Consider the following 16,969-nt stretch of genomic DNA (forward strand, 5'->3'; position numbering starts at 1 on the left):
TCACTTCTCTTCTTAAAATGTTTTCCCATTTCCCTAAGGATAAAGTTCAACCTCTGTACCCTGGCCTAGGAGACCAGTCAGGTCTGCTTTCAGCCTTTCTCTGGGGCCTCATCTCCCTTCATGCCCCACTCTGACAGAGGGCTTTGGACACTCTAGACTTGCCTCCGTCCTTCTCGTGCTAGGATCAATGTCTTCCGCAGGTCATCCCAGGTGTACATCTCTTGTGGAGCACTCTTCCACATCACCAGTTGCTACTCCACTCCCTTCACCAGGCTAAGCAAGATTTATTTCTTAGGTTTTCAGCTGCACCCTTGCCTCCTCTGACTGCAAGTGTGGAAGAGGGGGCTTCCTCTGTTTTCCCAAAGTGCCCTGCCCTACCTCTGGCAGCACTTTTCACACTTCTTGGGGATGGCCTGGCTACTGTAGGCTTGGAGGCCTACTGGGCTTGCTTCTGGCTCACTGTTCAAACACAAGAGCCTCATACTGGCACCTGTCACCTCCTTAAAAAGTGAAGTCACTCAGTCATGTCCAGCTCTTTGCAACCCCATGGACTGTAGCCTGCCAGGCTCCTCTGTCCATGGAATTCTCCAGGCCAGAATACTGGAGTGGGTGCCCATCTCCAGGGGATCTTTCCAACCCAGGGATCAAACCCAGGTCTCCCACATTGCAGGCAGAATCTTTACCTTCTGAGCCACCAGGAAGCCCTTAGCACCCAACAAATGTACGTTCATTCATGTTGAATACATGATGGAATGAATGACAGTGAAAATTGGCAGTACAACTGCTCCAACATAAGCACAAAACAAATTAAAAAAAAAATGATCAGACTGACAATTTTTTTTCACAAAAGATTTGAAGGAACTAACAATTTTTCTTTTACTTTTAAAAACTTTCTCCCCTTACCTTCCAAATCTACAGATATACTTAAAGCTCCAAGTCTGTGTTGATGAGGAACCAGGTGGCACAGAAATGTCAGGTGGGACTTTGACATGGTCAGAGGTCCACACATTACCAGCATCTTCAGATGTTCCTGTGTCAATATGGATTCTAGGCCCAGTTATAGGGGCCTTCTTACAGCAGGTTTCATGTGGAGAAATAGTACCCAAACTTGAGCATACATCACCAGGAGGACTTGTGACAGCCCAGATCACTGTCAGCGGGAGTTTCTAATTCAGTAGGACTTGGGTGGGACCCAAGAACTTACATCTAATAAATTTCCAGGAGATTCTGATACTACTTCTCTGGGCACCGTACTTTGAGGACCACTGGTATAGACTAGCTAAATTAAACCCAGGCTTTGGACTCAGATACAGTTGGGTTCAAATCAAACTGTACTACTCACTTGGACACTGGAGAAGTTATTTACTCTCTCTGAGCCTGTGTTTCCTCAGCTATGAAGAGAGATTGTATAAGTACTAACCTCATCAGGTCCTTGCAAGAATGCAGTGAAATAATCCACACTTCTGGCACCTGCCATGGTAACTGGCAAGGTGCTGGCATATATGCTGCCATGGTGGTGACAGTGTATGAGTCTTTTTCCTTTCTCCCTTATTCTGAGGGCCATGGAGAAAGGGGTTCAAGTTAGAAGTCTCTCCAATAGAGTTCTCAAGTGGAGCTGTGTTCATTTTGACTGAGTTACTCCCACAAACAAAACAGTCACCCCCCCACCTTTCAGAGCCGCTGGATGGGCCTGGCTCAATGGCCAGAGCCATGAGCATGGTGCTGGGTCCTGCCTCACCTAGACACAACCCTCCTAATACAGAACACCATGGTTTATGATGGGATCAGCATCCACTTTTCTCATGTCCACAGAGAGACAGCAAGATGCTGTGCTGCTTGGGATAGACCCTGGTCCCCAGAAATGACCTGAGCCCTCTTCAGGGCTGAGCTGTAATGAGGATGTGCCAGTGATAGCCATGCTAGAGAGGGTCTGCAGAAGTGTCGGGGGAGACCTGTGGGTGGGGAACCATCACAGAAGGAAGAGAGAGTTACGATAGATTCTAAAAACAAGGTAGGATTAAGATGATATGTGAAAAACAGGAAGAGGGCAGAGAGACTCATTGAGTCACGATAGAAGAAAGGAGTGAGCAAAGGCACTTATCATGAAGAGGCCGTTCCTTGGGGAATCTGAAGGAACCAGTCCAGCTGGGGCCTCTGGCTTTACGGTGATAAATTAGATGATAAATAAGTGAGATGATGGTGGGGAGTGGGAGTAGGCAAATGGGGTGGTGTGTAAATTGCACTCCAGAATCTGTTTCTAGTTAATGGATAATCACTGAAGGTTTTTCTGAAAAGGAATAATAAGGTGAAAGTGGTGTTTTTAGGAAGATGGATGACTTTCTTATTTAGCTGTGAATGGGAAAAGAGCATCATTTTGAAAATAAGCCTTGAGGAGCTTGTGGTGGGGGGGTGGGGAGGGTGGGGAGAGCTGCTGTCTGTATTAGCTGTAGGATTCCTGCAGTCAGTCCAATAAGAATCAAGAGCTAATGACTAGTATCTGAAACTTAACATGGATTATTTCATAATCTGATTTTTTTACTTTTGCTTCTCCACCTTCACCACCTCTTTTTTCCCAGAACTGACCTGGATTAAACCTTGGAGCTTTTACCCAACACAGCTTTAACTGAACAGAAGAAGCAGCTGCAGTAAGATCTGACAACAAATAGGATGGCATTGTCAACATTAGCTTATTTTGATCAGTAACTTGCATTGATTGAAATAGAGAGAAAAAAACTGACTGGCAATCTAAGCAAAATCCTAGACTCACAAAGAACTTTCATATATTTCCTTCTACTCACTATCTTTATGAGCCCCAGGGAGAAACAAGCTGTGCCACTGCATACACAGCAAACCTGAGACTGGACAAGGCAAGTGGCTTGTCTGTGGTCGTTCATTTTCTAAAGTGGTTGGAACCAAGACTCTGCCCTGAGCAGAATCAAGCTATTTTTTAAATAGAGGAAGATGTTTGGTATTCAATAGCTTGCACATAATCAGAGCATGGGGCCAAGCTACACATGCAATACTTAATATAGTACAGGCAGCAGTTACTCTAATACCGTCATTAGTAAACTATGTGTCCTTGATTTTGTCGAATGGTAATCTGATACAAACGACAGTTTGTTCAAAGGACTCCAGTCAACGTTATTTGTATAGAGGTAGAATATACGTGGGGGGCGGGGGGTGGGGTGGATAGTACGGGTGTGCCAGGAGTCAGAGATAAGTATTTGGTTGGAGCCAGAAATTACTCTGGGGTAACTTTGAAGATGGCTGAATCTGACACCCTGAGGCAGAAGAATGGGGACAAGGGTGATCACCTTCATTACCAAATGTTCACTCAGCTTCTCTTCCATGAATGCCCTTATTATGGACAAACCACACGTGGGGTGACATGACTCACCTTTACCATCAGAACTGGCTTTGCTGCTCTTTTATCCTTTCTTTAATTTCATCCCTTAAGTGAATTTCAAGCCTTGAATTATGACAGGTTGCCATGTATTTGACCATATTGCACTCACTCACACTCCCTCCAGGGGTCTGTTAGCCCCACAGCACCCTGCACAGTTCCCAGACCTTCACCCTCTGCCCAGTCCCATGTGGAGAGCGAGGGCGTCTCTCAGGACAAAGGTACTGACCGACCAGCAAACCTTTCTCCCTTCTTCTCAGCTGCTGCTCTGGATCTCAGCATCTACTGTGTGCCAGGTGATAAACATACACTGTCTCCAGTCCTCACAAAGACCCCTAGGGTGGGGTCAGTCCTGGCCATAGCTGTGGGCAGAAGTTCAGAGACTATAATAAGCCAAGCCCTCTCAGTCTCAGTATTTTGAACTGGAGTCTTGCTCACACCAAAACTCAATCTTTCCCAAGCAAGCAAGCCTGACCTTCCAAGCAGAAGTCAGGAACTGGACTCTCAAAAAGCAGGAGGAATTTCCAGATTGGGAGGAAGGGGAGGGAAGTAGCAAGACAGCCCATTTCAAAGTCAGAAACTTCCCATCTTCTCCTTTAGCCTCTAATTTCTCTGTAAAATTAACCACATTGGGCATGCACACTATCAAGCAGGTAAAGTTTTCAAGAAAAGACTAAGGGCAGCAGAATCTGGGCTGAAAATATGAAGAGATTTAAAAAGATAAGTGTTCTGTTTATACATGTCCTGGTTGCATCTTTGATCTTTTAAACTTAGTTCTATTGACTTATCAAATTCTTAGATTTTCTTTCTGTTCTCATTCTCTTCATCATGTGGCATCTCCTTCTCCCCAGTTTATCACCATCTAATTTCCTAGTTGTCTTTATACTTTTCTCCTTAAATTCTGGAAACTGTGTTTTCTGGGTTCAAATTTTGCCTCCACTCCCCCACTAGCTAAAAGACCTGATAAGTTATTTCCAAACTAAGGTTGTTTGTCTACATGCAAAATTAGGATGATGATAATATGTGTTTGAATAAGTAATAGTGAGGACTAAAGGAGATAAATATGTCCAGCATTTAGCAAAAAGCCTGGCACATAATAGACACTTGATAAATGTCAGCTATTATTTGTATCATTTTTTATCTTGTCCATTTTAAGAGGTTGAGATCAACTGAGAATAGCATGTAAAAGCATTTTTGAAAGAATTAAAATAATACAAATGTAAGCAGTCATTACTGCCTTCTTTTTGCAAAATGAGTTACTGCACTAAAAGCTTTTAAAGCTGTGTCTTACCTGGCAAACCCATTCAGTTGGTCTCCTCTGTGAAAGAGGAAGAGGGATCTGTCATGTAAGGGTGGAAAGGTGACTTCAGATGAGATAATGGAGCCCATGGGAAGGAGAGAAGGGGAAGGGGATTCTCAGTTTCCCGCCATGAGGTACTTTCCAAGACTACGCTGATGCGCAGAGCGGGGACTATCATTCTGCGTTAAGGTGGAAGGAGAATATACCAAAGAAAGAAGAGTATCTTTACAATTCAATGCCATGTGTTCCCAAATAGATGCATATCTTTGCACATTTATTTATTCAGCCTGTTTTCCCCATGTAGTAGAGTGGGAAAGATGTTTAATAAGTTTCTAGAAATTATTATCTATACAGCATAGGGATCTAGGTAAAATTTTTTTTTTAACTAAAAATCATTTTCAGGGGACTGGTTGTCATTTCCCCTCCTTTTCACACGAAGGGTCTTGCTTGGAAGGGAGTGGCAGGCAGGGCGGAGAGCAAAGTGTTTCCCAGCAAGAGGCAGTAGCCTACTGCTGCCTCGATGGAAGGTCTTGATTCCTGTTTTTCAGGCACCCAGGCACCTCTGCTCCAGTCAGCAGGTTAACAAAAGTACACAGATTTAATCCTATCAGAGTTTATGTCAGGGCAAGCTATCTCCCCAAGTATATTTACCATCGGTACTTGTCATATTTCCTTAGATAACAGTGCAAACAGGAAAAGAATCCAGAGGAAGAGGGCCTGGCAATGCACGGACAAGAGTTAAGGGACAGGGAGAGCTAGGACAGGAGAAAAGGGGAGAAGAAACTGGTTGGGATGCAGAAGGAAGTACGTCTATGAGTTACACGGTTAACAAAGATCTGGGTGCACTTAACAGTGTTAGGCTTGGAGTGGCAGAAGCCTATGGCTGCCCTGGGGAGGAAAATGTAACTACTGAGCATTTCGATGTTGGTCAGCATGGTATTGAGGGTTTATTATACAGTATGTCCTTTAACCTTGGCAAATCCCTATGAGATCAGCCTTATTTTCATCTCAATATCATAGATGAGGAAAATCCTCAGGTAGATTAAATAACTGGGCTGAAGCCACACAGCTAATAAATAGCAAGACTAAATTTACGCTTATACCTCTAAAATCCCAAATCCTACAATTTCCACTGTACCACTTGCCTTCTAGGTAAGTTTCCTAATGGCAGAGGTTTAACCCCTTAAGGGACATTTACAAATTTACTTCAATCATTTTGTAGAGAAATCCCTTTTTTTCTTCATAAGATAAATAATAAGAAACTTAAACAATAGAGAAGGGTATAAAGTAAAAAGTTCCTCCTTACTCACCATGAACTCTAGTCTCCAGAAGCACCATAATTTTGTGTCTATCCTCCACATCTTTTCCTACACTGTTTTTTTTTAATTAATCATGTGCATTGACTCACAATTTTGTTTTTTCTTCAAACTAATGAAATATCATTATATTCTTTATCAGTATAAATAGATATAATTTTTTTAGTGACTGCGTGATAAGTCACTACATGGATGAACCATAATTTACCCCTTTTGCTAATGATGGGCATTTAGGTACTTCTAAATTTGCATTATCACAAACAATGCCGAAATAAATTATTGAAGTGAATACCTTTATGTTATATTAGGTATCTCTTTACAAAAGTCCTTTTTTATTCCAGTAGGATGTATTTCTCAAAGTGAGATTGCTAGGTCAAAGGGGATGAGGCTTTTAATAAATAATTCAGTAAAGAAATTTATAGTCCCATGAGCAGTGTGTGACACTCCCATGTATCACCACAATCTTTCCAACAGGGGAGAATATCAATCTTAAAAAAAATTCTGATAACCTACTAAGTGAAAAAAATAGCTTCTCAGGTGGTTTGAATTTGGTATCCTTTAGTTATTATGAGTAGAGGACAACAAGCCCTGAGAGGCAGATGCGCGGGGTTTCCCAAAGTCATTCGCTCAGGCCAGTGACTCAACCGTGTACCCACATGCTAATCTCAGCGCACATGCAAATTTAAGTCTCACCAGAATGACAAATTTCTGTGTGCCCTGGGCCTCCAGAGGTCACTCACTCACTCACTCACTTATTGAATACCTACTATGAGACAAGCACTGTTTCAGATGATGGGGGTAAAGTAGCTGATGAGAGACAAGGTCCCTGAACTCTTGGAACTTATACTTTTGGTGGGCAAGTCAATAATAAACAAGTAAATGCATAAACAAGGTACATCTGGTCATGGCTGAGCTTTACAGGATTGCTCAGAAACTGGTAGAGCTTTGTATAACAAGTCCTGCTACTCTACAATAAGAGCCAAGACAGACACCCAGGCTCAAATCCTCCTCATAGCTCTTCTTGGCTGTTTCAGAATCTAAATTGGGCCCCAAATCTAAATCCTCCTCCTCCTATTCAAACTTGGGTTCTTCCCTATTTCCCATCTCAGTCAATGTGCAAGACTGAAAACTAGGTCTTGTCCTTGACATCTCTTTCTCCCTCACACTCCCTACAAAATCTATTATCAAACTGCTTTTATTTATCTCCCTACTATTTCTGGGATCCCTCTCTCTCCATTTTCACCATCACCCCAGCACAAGCTCCATCACTTCCAGCCTGGATACTGCTTCAGTTAACTGGTACCTGCACACACTCTGGTTTTCTTCCATGTGGATAGCACACTGCTGTCCACCTCCCAACTCTTTCTCTTTAAATATCTCCAAAAGCTGTGCACTGTTCTCAGGATAAATACACAGCCTCCTACCATGATCCATGAGACTACGCGATCTGGTCCTACCCACCCCTGCCTCCTTCCCACCACATGGAAAGGCTTCCTCCTCTCAGTCATGGAGACATTCTTGCCATCCCTCATTCTCACTGAGCTCCTATTCAGCAGCCTTGCACATGCTATTAATTTGTCTGGGATGATTACACCTCAGCTGTCAACTCAAGTGTCATTTCTCCAGAGACGGCCTCCCAAATGAGCAAAATCCGTCTATTACAACTTCTTGTTGTACCTTGTATCTCTTTCTCATGGTCCCTGTCATAGCTGTATTTCCACATTTCTTTGTTTGTCCTTCAGACCATAAACACCATAGAGTCCAAGGCCATGTCTACTTTTGTTTGAGAGCATGTCTGGTACATGGTATACATTAAACATCTGGCAAATAAACAAATTCGTACAAGAAAGGGTAAACTGCCTGGAACAAATTTTAAGTGCTCTGAAAGTACAGAAAATAAATGGTTAAAGTTAACCATTTGTAATATGGCCAGACAAAAAGCAAGGAAGAAGAGAGTATGTTGGGGGTGGGAAGGGTACAAGAGGATGCTCATAGCAGTGGAGACATAGCTGCCCAAGTTAGTGAGGCCAGAATGAGTGGGTCTTGAATTCCAAAGAGCTTTAATCCACTCATACAGACTATGGGGATCTAGTAGAGGTTCTTAGAGCATTAAAGTGAAGGTGCATGCATGCTATACGTTGCTTCAGTCGTGTCCGACTCTTTGCAACCCTATGGATTGCAGCCCGCCAGGCTCCTCTGTCCAAGGAATTTTCCAGGCAAGAATACTGGAGTGGGTTGTCATTTCCTACTCCAGGGGATCTTCCTGAACTAGGGATGGAGCCCTTGTCTCCTATGTCTCGTGCATTGGCAGATGGATTCTTTACCACTAGTGCCACCTTGGAAGCCCACTACAGTGAAGGTGGGAAAAATTAACCCAGGTAGGTTAACCTATCATCTGTGTGGAGAATGGTTGGAACTAGACAAAGAAGTAGCAGGCCTAGAGGTAAGGAGATGGTTAAGCTGCTGGGATTAAGCAACAGAACATGGTACTGGGTTTGGGAAATGAAGAAAGTGTCAAATCCTTTCCTTGACCCACCTAAGATTTGTATTTTGGAAGATCTAGAAATGAGTACCAGAGAAAGACATGATCAGTCTTTTTAATTCTTAAAACACACAATTTTCTTTCTCCCCTAAGGACTTCAAATAATGAAATAAAGTATTAGGCTGAAAGAAACCCAGGCAAACAGTACAGTAATTACCCACCATCTCATCCCACTGCATTGCTGTTGGGGCAAGATGTTTAATAATTAACATCTGGTTAGACATCCCAGGGGCTTCCCAGGTGGTGCCAGTCATAAAGAACCACCTGCCAGCGCAGGAGACATAAGAGACATGGGGTCAGTTCCTGGATTGGCAAGATCGCCTGGAGGAAGACATGGCAACCCACTCCAGTAATTTTGCCTACAGAATCCCATGGACAGAGGAGCCTGGTGGGCTACAGTCCAAAGGGTCACAGAGTTGGATACGACTACAGTGACTTAGTACACATACATGCAGACATCCCAGAGGTAGTCAATTTCCATTTCTACCAGGATTCAATGAGACAGAACAAACCTGCTCCATGGTATGAAATAGATGTAAGAGCATGGCCTAAGAGTGAGGATGCCAGGATCCTCATCCCAACCCTCAAACCAACTCCACTGTGTCAACCTTAGACATCTGACTTCTCTGCACAGATTTCCTTATCTGTAAAATTGGCTGGGAGGGGAAGACAAGGACTGGGGGTGATTTCTACTTGTGTTCCCAGAGCACCGCATTCTGAGAGGTACTTCAGGGAGCCTCACAGGAGGTGAGGGGTGGGGCAAGGGAGAGGAGCAGTACGCAGTCCCTTATCCACCACCTGAGAAGCTCCACTTTACTATTTACTATATCAGGGACCAAGGCATATTAGGGCTTCCCGGGTGGTAAAGAGTCTGCCTGCAGTGCTGAAAACCTGGGTTCAATCCCTGGTTGAGGAAGATCCCCTGGAGAAGGAAATGGCAACCCACTCCAGTATTCTTGCCTGGAAAACCCCACGAACAGAGGAGGCTGGCAGGCTATAGTCCATGGGGTTGCAAGGAGTCAGACATCACTGAGCAACTTCACAAGATGTATTAGATCTTCAGTATGATCCCAACCTTCACAACCACCACCAAATGAAAGCTAATGGTTTAGATGCTAAGAATCTTGTTCTTTAGAAGTCAGCTGTCTGATTTCCCAAAGAATGGTAACACAAGTTGATAGCTACATGGATCTATAAGTTAACACCCTTCTAAGATCTTTTTAAAAAGTCACAAAAGCACAAATGACACACAACCTTCTAGAATCTGGGGGAAAAAACTAACTTTTCTTTCTAGGAATAAAGTTTGAGTTTGGATGATGGTAACAAGCGCTATTAGCCATTAATGCAAAGGGCTGCAGGAACTTAATTTAGCCTTATCTTAATAGTCTGTTTTAAGAAGCAAATATTACTTGTGTGATAAAACTTTCTTCCTTTTTAAAGAAAAAAAGTTCAGAGAATTACACACACAAACCCTCTGATCTCGCCACAGCTCCAAACATAAAGACTATGGTAACTTCACAGGACTTCCTGACCTCAGAGGCTTCGTCAGAAGCCCAAGCCACACCAACTAGCCAGTGTACCCACTTCTGACATAATCTCATTACTCACCCATACTTTGCAACTGCAGAAACTTGGATGCTAATCAGAGGGCTGGGCTGCCTCTTCTTTAGAAACAGAAGACAAAAAGGTGATAGACCAAAATGAATACATTCTAGTGCAGGGTTTTCCAAAGTTCATACCTCAGTTTGCAGTGGATCTTGAAAAAAAACATCAACTTACTGGATTTTTCTAGTAAGTTGCTGCTAATTTGGGGATTACTTTCTACGAATTTAAATGTTACTAAAGCAATATTTATTAAATTAATACTTTTAATCCAACATAGTGACTGTTTTTGTGTGTGTGTGTGTGTATACCTCTTGCTCCTATTTTATAAATCTCATATATGTGTGTACATGTCACAATGCAAACTATATTTCTTCTGGACTTAGGACTTTTCTGTGTTTAGCATTCTCTGGTTTTAAAATGTGTAACGCAGGTAGGCTTCCATTTAATGAATACCAGGCAAACACAGCAATCTGTATTATTTGACCACCCCAGCAGGAAATGGCAACCCACTCCAATATTCTTGCCTGGAGAATCCCAGGGACGGGAGAGCCGGGTGGGCTGCCATCTATGGGGTCGCACAGAGTCGGACACGACTGAAGCAACGCGGCAGCAGCAGCATCCTGGCTACTCACACAGCATGGCTGGTTCATGAACACATGGAGCTCTACTTTCCGAAGACTTTGTCCATTTAGCAATTTGTTTACTTTACGAATATACCCTTTGGTTATGGTCATTGTATTTGAAAAATATTCAGTGCTCAATATTCCTCACAAAAACAGAACAGCTTTTAAAATATGCTGGTGATTTAAGGATTGAGGTTTATACCCTAATGGGATTTTTGTCTGTAAGGCTTCTTTCCTTATTCTTTTTTCCTAAATGACTGCTGGCTACAAGTCCTAATTCTGGGGATGGCATGCTCAGGGCGAGAGTGAGAGTAGACTTCAACTTTCCTAAAAAGATAGCTCAAGGAGCTTCAGAAATCCCTAGCTGCTATGGAGTTTGAGCTAAACATGTGAGGCACAGGAGAGAAGTCTGTGCAAAACTGTGGGATTTTTACGAATTTGTTTTCACAGTCTAAGCTGGTGACTGTTCTAGTAGAATTTCGGGCACTTCCATGTCGGTACAGTTCAGTTCATTTCCTTGTGTATCATGAGTGTCCAACATTCACCCTCCTCAGCTTCAGACAATTTATAGGACCCACATTCTACAGAAAATGTGGTAAGCCAAAGACCTTAGGGATAACAGTTTTCTAGCCTTTTGCAATTCTCCCTCCCTTTCATTCTCAGCATTAAGCTTAAAAAGAATTATAGAATCTTGTCTGAATGAGATCTGATTACATCTGAGCTATCTTCATGTCCTCTCAAACTTGTAGAAACGGAATTCTTCCTGTACCTTCATATTACATCTTTTCCCGAAGAGAAATACAAGACTCAAACTGGTCTGTGAGCAAACTGAGCTGACCTCCCACTGACAACTAAGAGGTGAGAGGGTGGCTATTCCTAAAAGAGGGAAGTAAAAAAGGTAAAATGAAATAGAACAGGGCAGAACTTCCAAGGGAACTCAGGTTCCAGTTTGCAAGGTCACACCTACATTTCAATTGAAAAGGGCTGAAAGAACCTACACATTCTTTCACTATGCTCTCTCTTCCCACCTGATTTCACTCATGCAGATCATGGCCTGCTATTTCCCCAACTGATACACTGAGACACACAAAACCATGCTTTCAAAGCACAGAGGATTGGCCTGGAGGTTAAGGAAATGAAAATGGTGGATGGATGAACACTTGATGGGGAGACAATGATCATGGGGTAAAGTTAGGGAAGTGAGCGGATACAAAGCAGAAAAGTGACACTGAACATGGTTAGCAAAGAACCTCCTGTTGTGATCCTATAAAATAGTAATAGATTCTGAATCATATAGAACTTTCCATCATATACTGAGGATACATATACCTCTCAGGAACGAACTAAGTGTATTTCTGAGCCAATATGGTTGTCACCGTATCTAAAACCTATGGCAAGTATCAGATGAAAGGAAAAAGTAATTAGGAATTGAAAGAGTAGTGTTTCTGCCTCTATCACTCCGGCTTTAGAGACCAAGAAGTGCCTAGGGAGCAGGAGGAGGCCAGAGGCTCTGAGTTTCTTTCTTAGTTGCACCTGTTTCGTAAAGGCCTAAGCTAATAAAAGTAAACAGGTTCCCACAGGCAGAAACTCGATCCAGTCTCCGCACATCCTGGCGCCCATGCCAAGAGCCACCAGAGCGCGGCCCAGGCCTCCTCTGTCCCGCCTGCGGCCAACTCTGTTAGGCCAGGCAACAATGGCTTCCTCTCTCCTTGGGCCTGGCTAGGACCCATTTTCCCATGGCTCACCTGTTGGGAGCCAGGTGAAGAGCAGCAGCCAAGGTGCGGGCAGCTCGGAGCCCATACCGGCGCTCTCCGGCCCCTTTCAGCTCAGGGACTGCGGGGACACTGTGTCTTTCTTCATCAGCGACCCGTCCACGACGCACCACTTCGCCAAGAAATCCCTCCGTTTTGCCCTCACTCGGCGCAGCGCGGCCGGTGGACCGACCCTGGGCCCGGGGCAGGTACCGCCGCCTCCTGCCCACCTGGGGCGCTCCTCGCGGCTCCGCCTCCAGCTCCTAGCGCCGGGGCTTCCTGCTCCGCCCCCGGCCCCCGCCCGCGGCCACCTTTCATACCTGCCTCCGCCCCCAGGCAGGCTGCCAGGTGATTCTCCTCAGTGAAACAGCGTTTCCTGCCACTCTCCGCTTTGTCTACGGAGCCTGTTACCATATTTTCCAGAAGTTCTCGGGATATCTTACGCCTAGCAAATTTCTCCCCGTTTGTAAAATTCTGTGGATATAACTTTTTAGGGAATATTTCCTGCCGTATGTTTCCATTCACTCATACATGCTTGGGAAATTCTTTTTCCCCCCACTAAAACCACACTTATAGGAAGTTTACATACAATGATTGTTCAGATTTTCTCGAAATAAAGATGCGGGGTATGAACTAGAGAAACAGACTTAATCTTCCAAGCTGTAAAAGAAAAGGATGTTCATGATAAAAAAGTTAGAAAAATATGAATTAATGGAAGTAAGAAAAAAATGCTGCTCCCACCACCCATAGTTAGGCATCGTTAATGTTGGTTTAGTCCTTTTTTATTATTTGCCATCCTGCATGCAGCTCAGCAGCCCCTTGCAGACCTCAGCCACGGATTCTAAGTCTCTTTGCATCAGGCCACTTAGGATGTAATCCCAGCCTCTCCTTCCCTGGTAGGAAACCACGTGTAGGGATAAAGCAAAACAGAGAGAAAGGCAGCTTACCTTCAGGAAGCAGCCAACCAATGACATTAATTTGGAAAGTAATATAAACATTGGCCAATACAAATAGACAGCCATTTTATACACCTCTCCTTTATTGGGGATTTCTCACTGTGCTCCTCATTATGTAAAGAACACAATTCTCCTTTCTCCTAGCCACCACCTTTTACCTGAAGAAAATAGTTATAAAGATCTGTTAAACATGATTTCTGGGCTCCCCTGGTGGCTCAGACTGTAAAGAATCTGCCTGCAATACACAAGACCCAGGTTCGATCCCTGGGTTAGGAAGATCCCCTGGAGAAGGGAATGGCAACCCCCTCCAGGATTCTTGCCTGGAAAATTCCATGGACAGAGGAATCTGGTGGGCTACAGTCCATGGGATTGCAAAGAGTCAGACAGGACTGAGTGACTACCACTACCACTAAAGATGGCTTCTGCCCTCAGGGAACTGCCCTTCTGCTCACCAACCTTAGAAGTCAATATTATTTCTCCTAAAGTATATCTCATGTTTTACTTTGCTGGGAAGGTTCCTTTTCTCCTGGCACTACTGGAGTCCCTCCTCTCTCCGCCACCCAGAGGAGCATCCTTGTCCTGAATCTGATTGGAGGTTTCAACCCAGTTTCTTCTTTCCAACTCTCCTCCTTCCCCTCTATTCCTGGGTCTGGCCTCTGGTTCCCCAATAGGGCCTTTTCACTTTAAGTGTTTTTCTTGTAGCCTTTTCTCTTCTATAAAGTAGGAAGTATAATCAGGAAGTGCATGGCTAAAGGCAGATAGTACAGGATGTTTAAAAGCCCACAGTGGGATCTAGAATAGCAGGAGCGGCAGGGTGCAATGTGAGTGAGGGATTCTCCCCCACCACCTCCCAGGTCCCCTGTACATGCTCCCAGGAACACTGTGTGTGTTTTACAGTTTGTGACCCTGAAGGATTTCTGTGTCTCCTGGCTGAGAGAATTGTTCTAGGGAAATTTTCAATTCCATTCTAAAAACGTATGAGCCTTCTTCTTAAACCTACCTTGCTTAGCCCTTGCTTTGGTATTAAGGTCATTTTGATACTCATTGAAGTCAGCATTTCCCCATATTTATTCCATAGAACAGTAGTTCCATGAAATGCTAATAAATAGTATATGGGGGAAAGGGCTCTTTGATCAAATATATTCAAGAAATGCTGGATTAAGCTAAATGAAACATTTTTTCAGGACCTGTCAAACCCTTAGGGCTGCTACTACACATTTGCATATCCAAAGGAATATGTCACACAGTATTTCCCAGCATTGTTCAACCATATAACCTTTTTTCTCATACATATCTTAGGACAGATGTCCCATGGAATGTGTTTTGGGAAAGCCTGGTGGTCTAATCCAAACATAACTCTGGGATACATAGGAATGTATGTATATCCATAGGAATAACAACAAAAAAACACCTTTAACAAAAGTTATGCCAAGTGCAGTAGAATTAGAAAATTTCCTTGTTCTCTTTTGGGAATCACTTGGTCAGTTGAACATCTACCTCCACTGCTTCCCTTGGAGTGAACACTTAGGTTAACTTTATATGGTCCTTAGCCTACTATGGTGTATCTTTTTTCTTCACCACTTATTAAGTATTATGTACCAAGTAATGTCCTAAGTACTTTACATGGACTATCTCATTAAATTCTCACAATAACTGTATGAAATAGAAACTTATTATTAATCCCACTTTATAGATGTGGAAGCTGAGATACAAAGAAGTAACTTGCCCAAGGTGACAAAGCTGGTAAGTGGTGGGATTTTGAGTCTCAGTGAGGCAGTCTGATTCCAGACCTTGTGATCTTAGCTATTATACCACCATACACTCTCACTTACTTGTGTCTCAGTGTGTATAGTTGACTCTATGTGGAAAGAACAGTTTCTTTCCAGTTAAATTATTTAGCTCCAAACAAAGAAAAATTCTATTCCACTGCCATGAGCTCTCCTGGGCCAATGATTTTGCCACCATGTGCCACTCATTCAATAAAGATTAGATAAGAGTATACGTTTGTTTCAGAACAAGTTCTTTCATGGCTAGATATAGAAGTAAAAAATCACTTGACCTGCTGATAGTGACTGAGACAAAAGTATCCTCATCTGCAAAATAATAATAGCTACTATTTATTAAACACTTATATTGTGCTAGGCAGTATTCTAAGCACTTTTCATTTTAACTTCAATAATTCTTTCAACTATACTCTGTGGCAAAGACTATCATTGTCCCCACTTTATAGCTGAGGAACTTGAGGCACAAAGATACAGTTATTTACCTAGGGTCACCCAGCTTGTAAGTAACAGAGCTGAGATGCAAACTTAGGCAACCTATCTTCAGAGCACACACCCTTAGTTACTACTCTAGCCATACTGTGCTTCTTTGTGTTCTCTAGTCCAGACTCTAAAACCAAGTACTGAGCTTATGATCCCACCATGTATAAATGTACTTTTGAGTTGAAACTGTATCCATGACTATTCTGAATACTGAATCCATACGTGCAAATGCCTCTGTGTTTGAGAATATTGTCGTATTTATACATCTATGTGCATATTTATTAAGAAAGGAGAAAAGAAAAGAACATGTAAATAAAAATTAGCTTCAGACAGTTCAAGCTAAAGGATGGCAAGAAAAGAAAGTTGCTAACCAATGTTGTACCATTTGAAGTGTGTCATTCATTTTATATGCTAAGCATATAGCATAGCACCTAGCATATAGGTAGTGCTCAATAAATATTTGTTGAGCTGTTAATCCATAGTTTCTGGACGATGTGACATGTAATCTGGGTTTGAAAACAAATAAAATTTTGCCAGAGTAATCCAAGCAGAGGGATCAGCAGGTCAAGAATCATGGGACCAGGAAATAGCAAAGACTAATTATAAGCACTTGAGTTCTGCTAGACTATAAAACAAGGTGGGGGAGTGGTAGGAAAGTATGTCAGAGAGCTAGCCAGGGTAAATAAAAGGCCTTGCATGACCGGGTGGAGAACTAAGCCTTCATGTAATAGACACTGGGAAGACAGCGAAGGGTTTCAAGCTGGGTAAGGCACGATCAGACTTTCCAAAGTTTATCTTTAGAAAGAAACTTGGCAGCAGTAAAAAGAATGGTAGGTGAAAATTGAGATGAAAGGCAGGGAGACCAGTTATTAAACTGTTACTATAGTCAGTGAGGGCTTAAACCAGTCATTAGTGTTGGGAAAGGAGAGGAGAAAATACTTTGGCAGATATTTAGAATATGCTGCTGCTTCGAAGTTGCTTCAGTAGTGTCCGACTCTGTACGACCCCAGAGACGACAGCCCATCAGGCTCCCCCGTCCCTGGGATTCTCCAGGCAAGAACACTGGAGTGGGTTGCCATTTCCTTCTCCAATTAGAATACAGAATTGACAAAATTGCTAATAAGTTAGATGTGGAAACTGAGAGAAGAATATGTTTCTGACTGTTGAGCCTAGGTGGACCATGATGCCTTTAAAGAACATAGATATATA

The 16,969-nt window shown here is 43.0% G+C and overlaps 1 protein-coding gene across 13 annotated transcripts in view; it reads right to left on the bottom strand.

Annotated features, from left to right (window-relative positions):
* Window positions 1-16,969, bottom strand: part of ILDR1 (immunoglobulin like domain containing receptor 1) — a 283,577-nt gene that overhangs the window by 28,263 nt on the left and 238,345 nt on the right. For 3 of the 13 annotated variants that reach the window (XM_019954855.2, XM_019954771.2, XM_070798067.1), the window contains exon 1: window positions 12,535-12,803. The exons of 9 other annotated variants lie outside the window; for them this stretch is intronic. In XM_019954855.2, the coding sequence (XP_019810414.2) occupies window positions 12,535-12,589 (55 nt within the window). In that variant the 5' untranslated portion in view covers window positions 12,590-12,803. Of the gene's footprint in view, window positions 1-12,534; window positions 12,804-16,969 lie in introns of those variants that run through there. One more of the 13 variants, XM_019954602.2, reaches the window with a different exon arrangement.

Source organism: Bos indicus, chromosome 1 (genome assembly GCF_029378745.1).
Source record: "Bos indicus isolate NIAB-ARS_2022 breed Sahiwal x Tharparkar chromosome 1, NIAB-ARS_B.indTharparkar_mat_pri_1.0, whole genome shotgun sequence".
Classification (NCBI taxonomy): Eukaryota; Metazoa; Chordata; class Mammalia; order Artiodactyla; family Bovidae; genus Bos; species Bos indicus.